Source organism: Miscanthus floridulus, chromosome 19 (assembly GCF_019320115.1).
Source record: "Miscanthus floridulus cultivar M001 chromosome 19, ASM1932011v1, whole genome shotgun sequence".
In the NCBI taxonomy this organism is placed as follows: Eukaryota; Viridiplantae; Streptophyta; class Magnoliopsida; order Poales; family Poaceae; genus Miscanthus; species Miscanthus floridulus.
The window spans coordinates 86,357,967-86,372,365 of NC_089598.1; the positions used below are offsets into that span (position 1 = coordinate 86,357,967).

A 14,399-nucleotide genomic window follows, 5' to 3' on the forward strand; every position below is an offset into this window, starting at 1 on the left:
AGAGTGAGAGCGGGAAGGAGAGGTGGAGTGTACCCTGTGATGCGCGTGCGGCGGCGCGGGATTCACGGGGGAGGGGTTCTAACTTGGGGTTGGCGCGAAGATGGGGGGGAGCTTGGTTGGTTGCGCAGTGGACCGTGGCGTAGAGGCGGAGGCGCATCGGACGGATGGACGCTGGAGGGCTCGGTTTCCTCGTCGCGGGCTCCCGGCGCGAGTTCGTCGTCCTCAACGTCGACGACTTCTCCAAGGTAAGCCGCCGGACGTCGAGCCGGTTAACTTTTTCCCATTTTGGCTTCTTTCCAGCCTAAACGGATTGTGGGATGGTGCCAATTTTGAACACTAATTTTCCATTATTTTTACACGAAAAACATAAACTAAGCTTGATCGCTTTGTGGATATTCCCCAGTGCCACTGCCCACTGTTGGGCTCATTTATCTTATTTTTCTTGTTTTGATGTTAGATTTGGCATACCATTTCCTGGTTCCTGGTTTTCCCTCGTTGGTAAATTTCGCGGATGTTTTGGTTTGGAGGGTTTAGGTGGTTGTACTTGGAAGAAATGTTAGGGGGTGAAAGAAATGGAGAAGCATTGTACCATAGTTGGAGGAAACCCTCGTGGTGATTGGTGAAATAAATGGAGCAGCAGGCTTGTTTCACTGCATATCATGTTGCTTTAATATCACTTTTGTTACTTGAGCATGTTAGTCTGTAGGCTCTTGCTTAGTATATGGCTAACAAATCATATTTTGTTATCAAACTTTCCTTGAGCTCTCACTGTTACTAATATTTGTATTGGCGTCACATTGCAGCAAGGATCTTCACAGGGCTGTCCAGACTATATTTGTCAGATATGCGGAGATGACATTGACATACTCCAGGAAGAAAATGAGTATTTCGTCGCATGTAATGATTGCGCTTTCCCTGTTTGCCGCACTTGTTATGAGTACGAGCGTCAGGAGGGCACACAAGCATGCCCTCGCTGCAAGACCCGGTACAAACGCCACAAAGGTATGGCTTTTGCTCCTTGCGCTTGTATCAGTTTTTCAGCTTTGTTATATCCAAAATGAGAGATTAAAGAGTATTTCATCTGTTAGGTAGTCCTCGAGTCCATGGGGATGAGGAAGAAGAAGGTTCTGATGACATTGAGAGTGAGTTTGCTTCCAGTATAGCTGGAAGATCAAATATAGTGCATCCATACCGTGTCTCTGTCGCAGAAAGCTCCATCAACTCATGGGACATTGATAGTGTCAGTATCACAAACAGTGGAACAAGTGTCCATTTCTATGAAGAGGTAATGAACTTTGAAATCCCAATCTATCTACCACTGATTCTAGTAGTACTGGTGATAAGGTCACATGTTTGCTTTTGCAGCATGTTGGAACTCCAACAAATCATCATGCTCTTGTTGTTCACCCTAACACCGGAGAAATTATGCGATATAATCCCTGTACGTTTCCCTTTCAGATAGTCTTAATTTATTTTTCTTGTGCTACTGCATCGGTAGCTTACGATTTGGTTTTGCTGTTGTTTTAGTGCAAACGAGACCAATAAATCCCAATAGAGACCTAGCATTGTATGGCTATGGATCGGTTGCCTGGAAGAACAGAGTTGAGTGGAAAAGAAAACAACAGCATAAAATGCAAAAGGTCTCATCTGATGGTGAAGGATCTGATTTAAATGATTTTGACAGTGATCACGATATTCCCAGGTGAGCACATTATATTTTATCAGTAGTATCAGCAAATGTGAAAGAACGCCTTGTGCAATTGATTGTGCAAAAAAATGTTCTGTTAGTTTTCTCAAGAAACTCTCTGCTTTGGACCTTGTAAGGGCATAATTTCCCTACCTAAAGTAAGCATAGTTATATCATGTCACTATTGGTAGTCATCATGCTTTCACCTAGAGGAAATTTTAGAATTAAGCCATAAATCATTTTGGTGCCTTTTGCCAGACCTTCTGGAATCAATAGAAATATTGGCTTTTGAAATGTTTTGTTCTATCCTACATCTTTTGGTTTGTATAAAGCAAGTACTTGCTTTCTCACTGACAAGTGTCTAATACATTCTAGGTGTGCTGAAAGCAAGCAGCAACTGTCAAGGAAATTACCTATTCCATCTAGCAAAATAAACCCTTACAGGATTGTAATCAGTTTGCGGCTAGCCATTCTTGCCTTATTTTTCCACTATCGGATTCTCAATCCTGTACATGATGCTCACTGGTTGTGGTTGACTTCAGTTATTTGTGAAATTTGGTTCGCTTTTTCTTGGATTTTAGACCAATTTCCCAAGTGGCACCCAGTACAGAGAGAAACATACTTGGATCGATTATCATTAAGGTAAATTATCTACCTAAACTAAATATAGGCATAGAATCAGTTACATTTTTGTATAATTTTGTGAAATTTTGCCCCCCTTAGGTACGAGAAGGAAGGAAAACCACCAGAACTGGCTCCGATCGATGTATTTGTCAGTACAGTTGATCCAATGAAGGAACATCCTTTAATTATTGCAAACACAGTTTTGTCTATACTGGCTGTGGATTATCCTGATGATAAAGTTTGCTGCTATGTGTCGGATGATGGTGCTGCAATGCTTACTTTTGAAGCACTTACAGAAACATGTCTATTTGCACGAAAATGGGTTCCCTTCTGTAAGAAGCACAAAATTGAGCCTCGGGCTCCTGAATGGTATTTTGCTCAGAAAATTGACTATCTAAGAGAAAAGGTTCACCCAGAGTTTGTTCGAGAACGACGTGCAATTAAGGTTAGTTCATATGGCAGACTAGGGAAGTAAAGACTATTTGGACTTCATTTAATAGGCTTTTTGTTTGTTCATGACTCACTAGACCTTTGCTAAAATGAAACTGTACTTAACATCATCCATAGCATTCATACGGCCTATTAATGAGGGTGGGTGGGGGGGGGGGGGGGGGGGGGGATGAGATTTGCAAGAATAAGAACATTAAATGATGCAATTTTACTTTCACATTCTCTGTTCTGCTACTGAGAATGATGCAATATCTGTACAAGCATGCTTGCGTGCCTAAGTGCCTGCTTACAAGATTGTTTTTGCATTCTGATCTCACCTTGGTTTAATACACATTATACTTGTTGATGTGTGTTTGCAACTAATTAGACTATTTTTAACCTGCATTTTGGTTTTCATACAGAGAGAATATGAAGAATTTAAGGTTCGTATAAATGCAGTAGTTGCTAATTCATGCAAAGTTCCCGAGGGAGGATGGTCCCTACCAGAAGGAGCTCCATGGCATGGAAATAATGTTCGAGACCATGCCGGGATGGTCCAGGTTGGGTGCTTTATTTGTCTCTAAAAGCCAGCTTTTTTTAATACTGCATTTACTTTTTTTTATTGCTTGATGCACTTTGTTATGCTTTTTCTTTGTCAAACTTTGTTGAGCCTTGAATTTCCATAGAAAAAGTAATATGCAAAATGTGATTCATGCTGTTTTGTTTTGTAATTTTGAATTGTTCTTCTTACATGTCTTGTGATTTCACCAGGTCATCACTGGCCATGATTGTGTCCTGGATGATGCTGGAAATAAGTTGCCTTGGTTGGTCTATGTTTCACGAGAGAAAAGGCCTGGTTATGATCATCATAAAAAGGCTGGTGCCTTGAATGCATTGGTATGTCTTTTCTTTGAGCAAGAGCAATCATATGAAGCTGTTACATCAGTCACTTCCTCCAAGTAACAATCTCCCTTTTTATTTTAGCTGCGAACTTCAGCAATTCTGTCCAACGCACCTTTTGTCCTGAATGTGGATTGTGACCACTATATGAACAATAGCAAAGCACTACGGGAGGCAATGTGTTTTCTGATGGACCCAGTATTGGGAGAGAAGATTTGTTACGTTCAATTTCCTCAGAGATTTGATGGCATTGATCAACACGATAGATATTCAAACCACAATGTTGTGTTTTTTGATGTATGTGTGGCATGAATTGATTCTAACTTTATCCGAAAGACATAGAAGATAGTATTCTGAACAAGTTTCTGCATTATCTACTTTTCTGTACAGATTAACATGAAAGGTCTTGATGGGATCCAAGGACCAATATATGTTGGGACTGGTTGTGTTTTCAGAAGACATGCTTTGTATGGATATGATGCCCCAACTGCAACAAAACCTCCTAGCAAGACATGTAACTGCTGGCCGAAGTCATGCTGCTTGTGTTGTGGATCGAAAAGAAAATGTTCCAAAGCTAAGAAAAAGCAAGAACACCAGAAGAAACTGAAATGCAGGGATGCGTCCAAGCAAGTCCATGCTCACGAAGTGGCTGGTGAGTTTGGTTCTGTTCCGTTGCTCCTATTCTTCATTTTATGTTCTCCAAAGTACTTATGGAGCCTGATCTGCATATCTCAAAATAAATAGGAAGAGAAACTGCACCCCCTGTGCCTCAAGAAAAGTTTGAGAAGAGATTTGGGCAGTCAGATGCATTTTTGGCTTCGACATTGCAAGATAATGGTGAAGGTTGTCGCTTTGACATGCTCAAAAGCCTTGATGATTGCATCCATGTGCTAAGTTGCGGGTACGAGAATAAGACACAATGGGGGAAAGAGGTAACTTTTTGCCCCATCCTGTCTTTGTTTTTCCTTTTTCAATGTAGTTTCCAGATCAGACTCTTGAAATTGTGTTTGTGCCCTAGAAATAAAAGAAAAATTGCAACGTAGCATCCAAGAATCCTTTTAGCTAACTCGATGTAAATAACTAGGTTGGTTGGATTTATGGATCTGTCACTGAGGATATCCTCACGGGCTTCAAGATGCACTGCCATGGTTGGCGATCTGTTTACTGCATGCCCAAGAGACCAGCATTCAAGGGATCCGCTCCTGTCAATCTCACTGATCGTCTCCATCAAGTTCTAAGATGGGCACTTGGCTCTGTGGAGATCTTTCTTAGCAAGCACTGCCCAATATGGTATGGGTATCGATGTGGTCTGAAACCATTGGAGAGATTGTCATATATCAACTCTGTCATCTATCCGTGGACATCAATTCCTCTGCTAATTTACTGTTCCCTGCCCGCATTTTGCCTGTTATCTGGGAAGTTTATGGTGCCTGAGGTACTGCACAAAACAATAATATCGCTCTATGCTACTCTGCTTGTAGGGTTTTGTTTATAGATTATAGATGATGATATATATTTCTTCTTTCCTTTTACAGATGAATATCTATTCGAGCATATTGTTCATAGCTCTATTTGTCTCCATAGCAGCTACCAGCATCCTTGAGATGCAGTGGGGAGGAGTCAGAATCGATGATTGGTGGAGAAATGAACAGTTTTGGGTTATTGGCGGTGTCTCCTCACACCTCTTTGCACTGTGCCAAGGGCTTCTTAAGGTTCTTGGTGGTGTGAATACTAAGTTCAGGGTGACTCTGAAGGGAGGCGACACGAATGAGTTCTCAGAGCTGTATGAGTTCAAGTGGACCTGGCTGTTGGTCCCTCCAATGACATTGCTCTTGCTAAACGTTGTCGGAGTCTTGGCTGGTGTATCCAAGGCAATAACCGATGGATACGAAGCCTGGGGTCCACTGCTTGGCAAGCTGTTCTTCTCCTTCTGGGTTATCCTCCATCTCCACCCGTTCCTCAAGGGCGTGATTGGCAAGCAGAACAGGGTGCCAACCATTGTTGTTGTATTGTCAGTGCTACTAGCATCCATATTCTCTCTTTTGTGGGTCCGTGTAAGTCCGTTCGCCACCAAGTTTGATGGCCCAGTTCTAGAGGTTTGTGGTTTGGAATGTGAATGAGGTAGAAGATACAGTTTATATAGGCAATAGATTTATCATTTTCATAGCGTAGAGTAGTGAGAGGGTTATATTCTTTCATTAGTTACTCAACTTGTTTTTATTCTTTGGTGATTGCTGATTAGCATAGGTTTTAGTGAAGTAACGTTTTAGGAAAATATGTGTTTATGAACAGGAGGAAAATAGAAAAGGGAGAAGATAGTGCTACTGTTGTAGATATTGAGACAGGCACAATAGACTGACACTGAGAGAACTGTCCATTTCACTTGCACCGTTTCAAACTTTGAATGTGGCCGTGCTTCTTCAATCGAATTTTGGGGGTACTTGGTAGCAATCCCAGTACACAAGGTCAAGAGTTTCAGGTAAATGCCAAAAAAAAAAAAGCTCCTCCCTTTGTAAGTATCAGCTTGTCCGTCTCTAGTTTCTTTATGTTTCTGTTATGGTCTTTTCTTGCCGGTTTGCAACGACAACTGTTCCTGCTTTCTTATGTGTTCCGATTTTGTAAATTGTGTTAGTCGAACTATACTTGTCAGCTCACCTTGTGTATTGATGGAAAAAAGAAGTGAGACAGTGCTCGCTAATTTGAGCACCCAATGGAACTCAGGATTTGTGTTCCAGGAAGGACTGGTACTCTGAATTCCCATGGTAATTGCTATTGCTAAGGCCTGTTGTGCTCGATGGCGCGGCTCTCTATTACTGACGGACGCCATGCCAAGCAAGACTATGAACATCATAGGGTTATCAAGCTCCGTGTTGTTTCTGGAGGTGACTTGGAGTAGTAGTAGTATATATGTGCAATCCTTGGAAGACTAAAGCGTCTCGATTGAGCTGGATCAAACTTTGCGAAAGTAGACCATGGTCATGGCGCCAAAGCACGGGGCATTGCTCGACTTGATCGAGCAGCAAATGTAGTACTCAATTTGTTACGGGCCTCACATTAATGGACGGAGTCGACAGATGATTCTTACCAGCGATGCTCAATTTCTTATAGGTCTCACATAGTTATTCGAGCATAGTTATATATACAGTGATTCTATCGTAGTTTCGTGTCCCTACGGTAGTGTTCGCTGTTCTTGGATTACACCGGCTCTAGGTCCACTGTGATGCTAAATGTATTAGCAAGAGTAATGTTCAGTGTTCACCATCTTCGTGGTATATACTCACTGCATGAGGACTAAGAGTAGGTGAAAAGGGTCCACCTACTCTTAGCCCCAGTACCGTGAGTATATACCTCATAGTATTCAGCTAAGCCTAAAGTGGAACGTCAATGCAAGAGGAGGGGATGCTAAAGAGGGAACTAGTATGTTAGGTAGAAAAAGTAATAATGGAGAGTTAAGCACACATCCGTAGCACGTCGTCGTCAGAATCAAAGAGGACCGACCATGCACTCTCTTTCGCAGATAAATTAGAGGCACACTTTTATATTTAGCTCATGCACCAAAACGACCAAAGCGTAGCGAAGCAAAAGCAATAAGCAACTGACCATGCATGCCTGCCTTCCGGATCCGGACCCGGACCCGGACGGCAGTCTTTGGGGTTTGGTCAATGCCTGCCTGCCACGGTGATGAGAGTTTTACCCCAAAAGGGCCCCGACGTACTACCACTTCTTTTTGCCTGTTGCCGGTAAGGCGTCTACCCCCGGCATCGGCATGCACGCGATGGAGAAATGATTGATCACTACGCCCCGTCGGCATCGCGCCGCACGCTCTCGTTCGGCGCCCGGCAGGGGTGGGAACGTGGGGTGCTGACATCGGTAATAGCACGGCTGGTTTTCCACGTTTGGCCCGGCACCGGTTAGTCAGCACGCCACGCGTGGCCCGATTCGGGATGCGGGGGCACCTTGCCTGAATGCCTGTTGCGGTTGGTTGGCGTCTGCGTGCCCTCCTCAGTCCTCGACTCTAAGAGCAAGTGCAATGATACAGCCTGCTGCTGGCGAAATAAACTCCAGCCTGGCTTCCATTAAATACAGCAGCGGCAGCCAGCAGCACGTTGCACCCAATGCGGAGCCTGCGCAGCAGCAGAGCAGCCAGTAAAAACACAGCACACGCGTATCCACCTGCTTCAAGCCGGCGTTTTGCGAGACGCCCGCTCCGCACTCTCTCTCCTGTCCTCTCTCTGCCAGCAGGGATTCAGCTGGCTTGCAGCCAGCCATAATACTTGCTCTTATACATCTCCGCGCCCGTCGACCCTGACCGACAGACCAGTCACCAGCGTGCGAGTTGGGACAACCCTGCCTCACTGAATGCGTGCCGTGTGGCCTCTGAGCCGGAGCTGGTGGTAAATGTCGCGATGCGGCACAGTGGCGTCCATTGCCCAGTTCGCGCGGCGCTAGCTCTCCATAATTAGCGGCATTGTAGCGCCGAAAGCAGAGCATTTGGCTTGGCATCATCGGCGACACAGGGCGCTTCCCTGGGTTTACCTTAGGCAGTCCCAATGGTACATTGATGATGGTTTCTATCCTCATTAAATGACTTGCCACATAGGCAAAACGCCGACATGGCAACGTAATTAATGAGGAAAGAGAGCAAAAATCGTAGAAATGGTTTCTTCGTAAAGAAATCAGGTCTACTCTTGACCCAATACACCAAGAAACCATGAATTCGCCATTGGGGAGAAACCACCAGTTTCTAGGGAGCTCGTGTCGCACTCTCATTGGAGGAAGAAGATAGAGTTAGGAGAGAGAAAGAGGAAATAATTATTACTCATAGAAACCATGGATTAGAAAATAATACTTTTTTGATGTGGTATCCTATGTTATAGAAACTACTAGTTTCTTTCGTTGGGACTGCTCTTAAAAGCGCTTGTAAGGCAGGCCGCGTTACTGCGGGAGACAGGGCACGGGACACATTAATGGACGGAGTCGACAAGCGATTCTTAGCAAGAATGCTCAATTTCTTACAGAACTCACATAGTTATTCAAGCGTAGTTATCTACATATGTAATCGTTTTATCATAGTTTTATGTTTCTGCGGTAGTGTTGACCGTTCTTAGATTATATAAACTCTAGGTCCACAGTTATGCTAAATGCATTAGCAAAAGTAGTGTTCACTATTTAGTGTTCATCGCATTTGTGGTATATACTCACTGTATTGAGGCTAAGAATAGGTGGACAGTGGAGGAAGATGAAATGCTTGCTTAGCCCCATATAGTGAGTATATACCATGAAGATGATGAATACTACTTTTGCTAATGCATTTAACATAATAGTGCGCCTGAACTTAGATGACCCAAGAACGGCCAACGCTACCGCAGAGACATAGAACTATGATAGAATCAGATAAGTATACTCGAATAATTATGTGAGGTCTGTAAGCAGTGGCGGAAGCAAGGGAGGCATATGCCCCCCCCCCCCCCCCCCCCCTCCGAGGTCAGAAATAGATTTTCATAATTTGTGATATGTGCTGGCGTAAGCTTTAGGTGGCAGTGACATTCATCTCCCATATGTGGACCCCACTGTGCATAAAAAAAACTGCTTTTACCCAAGCTCAGAGTGAGAGAGCATGCTCGCAGGAGTGAGGTCACGGGGTGCGGTTTGCTCGGGGCGCGGCCCACCGAGGAGCGGCCACCGGAGACATCTTTCTTGGACCCGCCGCCGGGGCAGCCGTCGTGCGCCGTTGTGGACCCGCCATTGCGCGCGAGCGCGGCCCTCGCCGAGGGGCAAGCTTGGCTTCGGGCGGGCATGAGCGTAGCCCTCGCGGCCCGCCGGGGAGAGGCACGGGGAGGCGAGGGCCGAGCGCCACCTCCACTAAGCCCGTCACCGGGCACAGCCGCGGGGAAGGCGCAGCCGGCCACGTGATGCGGACGCCATGGGGAAGATGTGCGATGAAAAGAAATCCCGTGACAAAAAATAGAAAAAACAAACAATATACGTGAAGCTATTTTGCCAAATACTTTTTTCAAATCAGCTTAGCTTTTTCACCTAGAAACTTAATTGTGAAGCTATTTTGAAAAAAAAATCAATTTTATTGGCGAAGCTGAGCTGTGCCAATCCTAAGGACCTTTTTGGCAGGGCTTCGGCGGGCTCCGATTTCTGCACTGTAGTAGTGTGTCGGCCGCCCAGCGGTCGACAGGTGCCTACAGGAGCCGGAGCCACGGAGCTAGAAAAACGAGCTTCTCCGGCTTCGGTGAATAGTAACCGGGTGTCAGCCCCTGAACAGTCGACAGGCCGGAGCCGGAGCCGTCGGAGCACTGCCAAAGAGGCCCTAAATAGTCTAGATTTTAAAGAGATTTTAATGCATAGATTTTCAGAATTCTGAAATCTAATAAAACTATTATAATTCCTTTTTTTATTCTGATTATCAGAATCCAATCAAACGGCACCGTAGGACTGCTAGCAGTTTCCTTGGGTTCAGTTTAGTTACAGAAAATTTTGCAAAATTTTTCAAGATTTTCCATCACATCAAATCTTTGGACGCATGCATGAAGCATTAAATATAAATAAAAAATAAAACTAATTACACAGTTTAAATGAAATTCACGAGACGAATCTTTTAAGTGTAATTAGTCGATGATTAAACACTAATTATCAAATAACAACGAAAATGCTACAGTAATATTTGCAAAAAAAAATTCGCCATCTAAACACTACCTTGGTAAAGAGGACGCCGAGAAAACATTCCGCGGACCAAAGGGTCACCGGAGCACCCGACTCGAGACGCCGTGCGCCGATTCCGAGACGGCGACGGGATCAGCCTGCCATCAATCAACGGGCGTTGGCCAGCGCCGGTAACTTTTGGGCGAGAAAAGCCACCCACCAATGGAAAACCTCGTGTAATCCCCCGCCGCTGCTCTCTGTCCCAGGCCCAGCCCGGCGCGCGGTGGCAACGCGCACACAGCGATGCGGAAGGACGCTGCCGCCGCCGGCATTGCGCCGGGTTCGGCGCCCGCGCTGCTCTGCTTCGACCTCAAGCCCTTCCTCGCCGCGCTCACCGTGCTCACGCTCCTCGCCGCCGCCTGGCAGCTCCTCCCCTACCACTCCGTCCTCGCTTCCCCATTCTCGGCCGCGTGCCCGCAACCCACCGCCGGCGCCTCGCTCCCCCGCGCGCTCGCCGTCCACGCCAAGAAGGCCTCCCCTGCTTCCTCTTCCGCCACCACCAACTCCACCGCTTCCTCCTCCTCGCCGCCGCCCGGCCCCGAGCGACGAGAGTTCCGCGCCGTGGGCAGCGCGGCGGCGCTGTTCGTGCAGATGGGCGCGTACCGCGGTGGACCCTACACCTTCGCGGTCGTCGGGCTCGCGTCCAAGCCCACGCACGTCTACGGCAAGCCCTGGTTCCGCTGCGAGTGGGAGCCCAACGTCGCCTCCTCACCGCCGATGCGCGCGGCCAAGACGTACCACATGCTTCCGGACTGGGGCTACGGCCGCGTGTACACCGTCGTCGTCGTCAACTGCACGTTCCCGCGAGTCCCCAACGCCGACAACGCCGGCGGGAAGCTCATCCTCTACGCGCACTACGGGCCGTCGCGGTCCCCCGCGTCCCGCCACGAGCGGATCGTCGCGCTGGAGGAAAGCCCCGGCGCCTACGACGAGGCCGCGTTCCGGGGGACGACGCCGCACAGGTACGACTACCTCTACTGCGGCTCCTCGCTGTACGGCAACCTCAGCGCGGCGCGGGTGCGGGAGTGGATGGCGTACCACGCGCGCTTCTTCGGCGCCCGCTCCCACTTCGTGTTCCACGACGCCGGCGGCGTCAGCCCCGCCGTGCGCGCCGCGCTCCAGCCTTGGGTGCGCGCTGGCCGGGCCACGCTGCAGGACGTGCGCGCGCAGGCCGAGTACGACGGATGGTACTACAACCAGTTCCTCGTCGTCAATGACTGCCTGCATCGGTACCGGCACGCCGCCAAGTGGACCTTCTTCTTCGATGTCGACGAGTACATCTTCCTGCCCGACGGCCGCACGCTCGAGGATGTGCTCGCCGAGCTTGAACCGTACACGCAGTTCACCATCGAACAGAACCCAATGTCGAGCAAGTTGTGCATCAATAATCCGGAGGCCGACTATTCCAAGTAGGTGACTCTTGATTTTCCCCCAAATCGATCTGAATTTGAATTGCCGAACTATTCCAAGTATGGAATTGCAATGTAGGAGTAGCTTCTTGTGTAGAGTAACACTGATTGACTAAAAGGCCCAATTGTTTGTGGATTTGCTTCTAAAGTTGCTGCCTTCTTGCAATGCCACTCTCATAGAAGCAATATAGAAGCGGATTTATGCAATGCAGCTTCATTTTCCCTGTCTAGTTCATGTTTTAAGTTGTCCGGAGAATAGACAAGTCAAATTACATGATTAGGAGTCACCAATTCAGTTATCTAGTCACATTTCGATTGGCAATTGCTGCTTACATTGCCCCCCATGCAATCCTAGTTGCATTAAAGCCATTTTATTGCCCAAACAAGTGATGCAACTGATTCTTCTTCACCTCAAACTTGTGCAGCCAATGGGGATTTGAGAAGCTGGTTTTCCGGAACTCGATCACTGGGGTGAGGAGAGACAGGAAGTATGCAATTCAGGCCAAGAACGCATACGCCACAGGTGTTCATATGTCTGAGAATGCTATAGGCAACACCACGCACAAGACGGAGCACCTCATCCGATACTACCACTACCACAACACCATCAACGTCCTCGGCGAGGTGTGCCGTGAGTTCGTCTCCATCCCGCCAAAGGGTGGCCTAACATGGTCCGAGAAGACGCCCTGGTACTACGACGACAGCATGAAGCGGTTCGCCGATGCTGTGCGTGAATTCGAGAGGGATACCATTGGCGATGTGCGGCTATGACCACTGGCGGAGCCACCGCCCGGCCACCCCGGGAGGCCGGCCGGGCTCGTCGTTGATGTTCGAAAGTAAATTTTCTTTATATCCTGTAATTTTCTAGCTAAATATTTTTGCTTAATAGAAATTGCCCGGGCTTCTGAAAGCTTCTGGCTCCGCTAATGGCTCTGACCACAGAGATAAAAGGCCTGATCTCCAAGTACAGTACTATGTATTGCTGTGAGCCATTCAGGAGGGGCTTGGCGATTGCATTTCTGCCTTCCGGATGTTATGTTCCGGATGTTATGAAGGAGAAACAGCCACCCAAGTGTTTTCCTCTCACAACAATGTTTCCTCTGCCTGCTCGCTTATTGGTTTTAGTCAAGGCTTATCAGCTAGCCAATAGTATTTTTCTTTCACAATAAGCCAGCATCAGTCGGGCTTATCAGCCTAAAAACCAATCAGCGAACAGGCCGGTTACCCTATGGTTTGGGGCTATCTGAGCTGACAGAGATGCAACGAAAGCGAAGCTGCAACCTCAAGGGGAAAATGGCAGATTGTGTGCCGGTGATGGCCCTGTGACTCTGATATGCGGCGAAGGTGAGGGTTCTTGTAAACAGATAGTATGTCATCAGTGTAAATTCCATTGTTTTATTGCTCAAATATACACATTGTATTCTCTTCTCGAAGTTTCAGCAATGTAGAAACCATTCAGAACCGTGCTGCATCAATGTAGATATGATTATTTATGGCATTATTTTTAACTTCGTCATTTTATTGGAACCATAAGATGGAGAGCCTAAGATGTCAGCTGTTTTTTTCTTTCTGGCGGCTCATTCTGGAATAATAATCTGGAGTAGTAGAGGCCTAGATGGTTTTGGAATTCTTGGGGCCATAAAGGCTTGCAGCTAGGAGAGCCTAGAAATGCAGAGAGAAAAGGGTGGGCACGGCGTCATGGACTGTAGCGTTGTATGATTGGGCAAGGTTGGTTTTTGCTGGTCCATTGCAAGAGGCCGTGGTATGCAGAGCTGCTGCTGCTGCCTTCCTTGTCATGGCCCGTTGCCTGGTGGACCAAATGCCCCATGCCACATTTGTTGGCGCGTTAAGGGTGACTATTAAGGGTCTCCATAAGATCAACTCAAACCACTGTGTCATTTCGGTTCGATGTCACGTCGTCATTTTCGCGGTGGATTATTAATTGGTTAGTGTCCTATCAATCACCTGTAGATTCTTCAAAGTTGTTGAATTTCTCTCCTTTTTCTGTTCAGATTTAGGATCATTCCTTCTGTTGGAAGATTGGAAAATAATTATTTTTAGGAAAGATTGGAAATTATTTTAGTACTGTCATCACAATTCGAGGATGCGGGAGTTTATGCTCACAAGTCGCAACGAGCTGGTGAGAGTGACACGTACTCCGTACTCTGTATATGGCAAGAGGCATTCCCCCACAATAATTAGCACAACCGTTTTTTTTTTCCTACGTTCGCTTTGCTGAAAAATCAGGTTGAAAAATACCATTTGCTGTTTTATTGTAGAAGGAAAACACTATTAATTCGTTAAAAAAATACGGCTGATAAGTCAAGTGAACAGGGCCTTTATTCTTACAGAAGTAGGGACAGTTGTATGCTTGCTGTAAACTCCCGTTTTAGGGGATGTTTGGATTCAGTGACTAAAGTTTAGGAGGTGTCACATATGGATGTCGCATAGGGTGTTCGGATACTAATAAAAAAATAAATTACAGAATCCATCATTAGCACATGTTTACTGTAGCACTATATTGTCAAATCATGGACTAACTAGGCTTAAAAAATTCGTCTCACGAAACAGTCTTCGTCTGTGCATTTAGTTTCGTAAATAGTCTATATTTAATATTCTATACATGTCCAAATATCCGA

At 46.5% G+C, this 14,399-nt stretch overlaps 2 protein-coding genes across 4 annotated transcripts; both read left to right on the plus strand.

Moving 5' to 3' along the window:
• Nucleotides 1-7: 7 nt before the first annotated feature.
• Nucleotides 8-6,124, plus strand: LOC136527772 (cellulose synthase A catalytic subunit 5 [UDP-forming]-like). Of its 3 annotated transcripts, none has more exons than XM_066520612.1 (14): nucleotides 8-245; nucleotides 804-1,002; nucleotides 1,089-1,285; nucleotides 1,366-1,441; nucleotides 1,528-1,702; nucleotides 2,063-2,329; nucleotides 2,411-2,756; nucleotides 3,163-3,300; nucleotides 3,512-3,637; nucleotides 3,725-3,937; nucleotides 4,031-4,292; nucleotides 4,385-4,572; nucleotides 4,725-5,075; nucleotides 5,176-6,124. In XM_066520612.1, exons 1-14 carry the CDS (start codon nucleotides 165-167, stop codon nucleotides 5,758-5,760), a joined length of 3,204 nt encoding a protein of 1,067 aa, XP_066376709.1. In that variant the 5' UTR covers nucleotides 8-164; the 3' UTR covers nucleotides 5,761-6,124. The 3 variants fall into 3 exon arrangements, with proteins under 3 accessions (XP_066376709.1, XP_066376710.1, XP_066376711.1); XM_066520613.1 differs by having other exon boundaries at nucleotides 5,228-5,510; XM_066520614.1 differs by lacking the exon at nucleotides 5,176-6,124 and having other exon boundaries at nucleotides 4,385-4,541; nucleotides 4,725-5,005.
• Nucleotides 6,125-10,486: 4,362 nt separating this feature from the next.
• Nucleotides 10,487-13,223, plus strand: LOC136528764 (galactan beta-1,4-galactosyltransferase GALS1-like). Its single transcript, XM_066521747.1, has 2 exons — nucleotides 10,487-11,760; nucleotides 12,186-13,223. The coding sequence occupies exons 1-2, from the start codon at nucleotides 10,595-10,597 to the stop codon at nucleotides 12,529-12,531; spliced, it is 1,512 nt and encodes a 503-aa protein (XP_066377844.1). The 5' UTR covers nucleotides 10,487-10,594; the 3' UTR covers nucleotides 12,532-13,223.
• The last annotated feature ends 1,176 nt before the right edge of the window (nucleotides 13,224-14,399 follow it).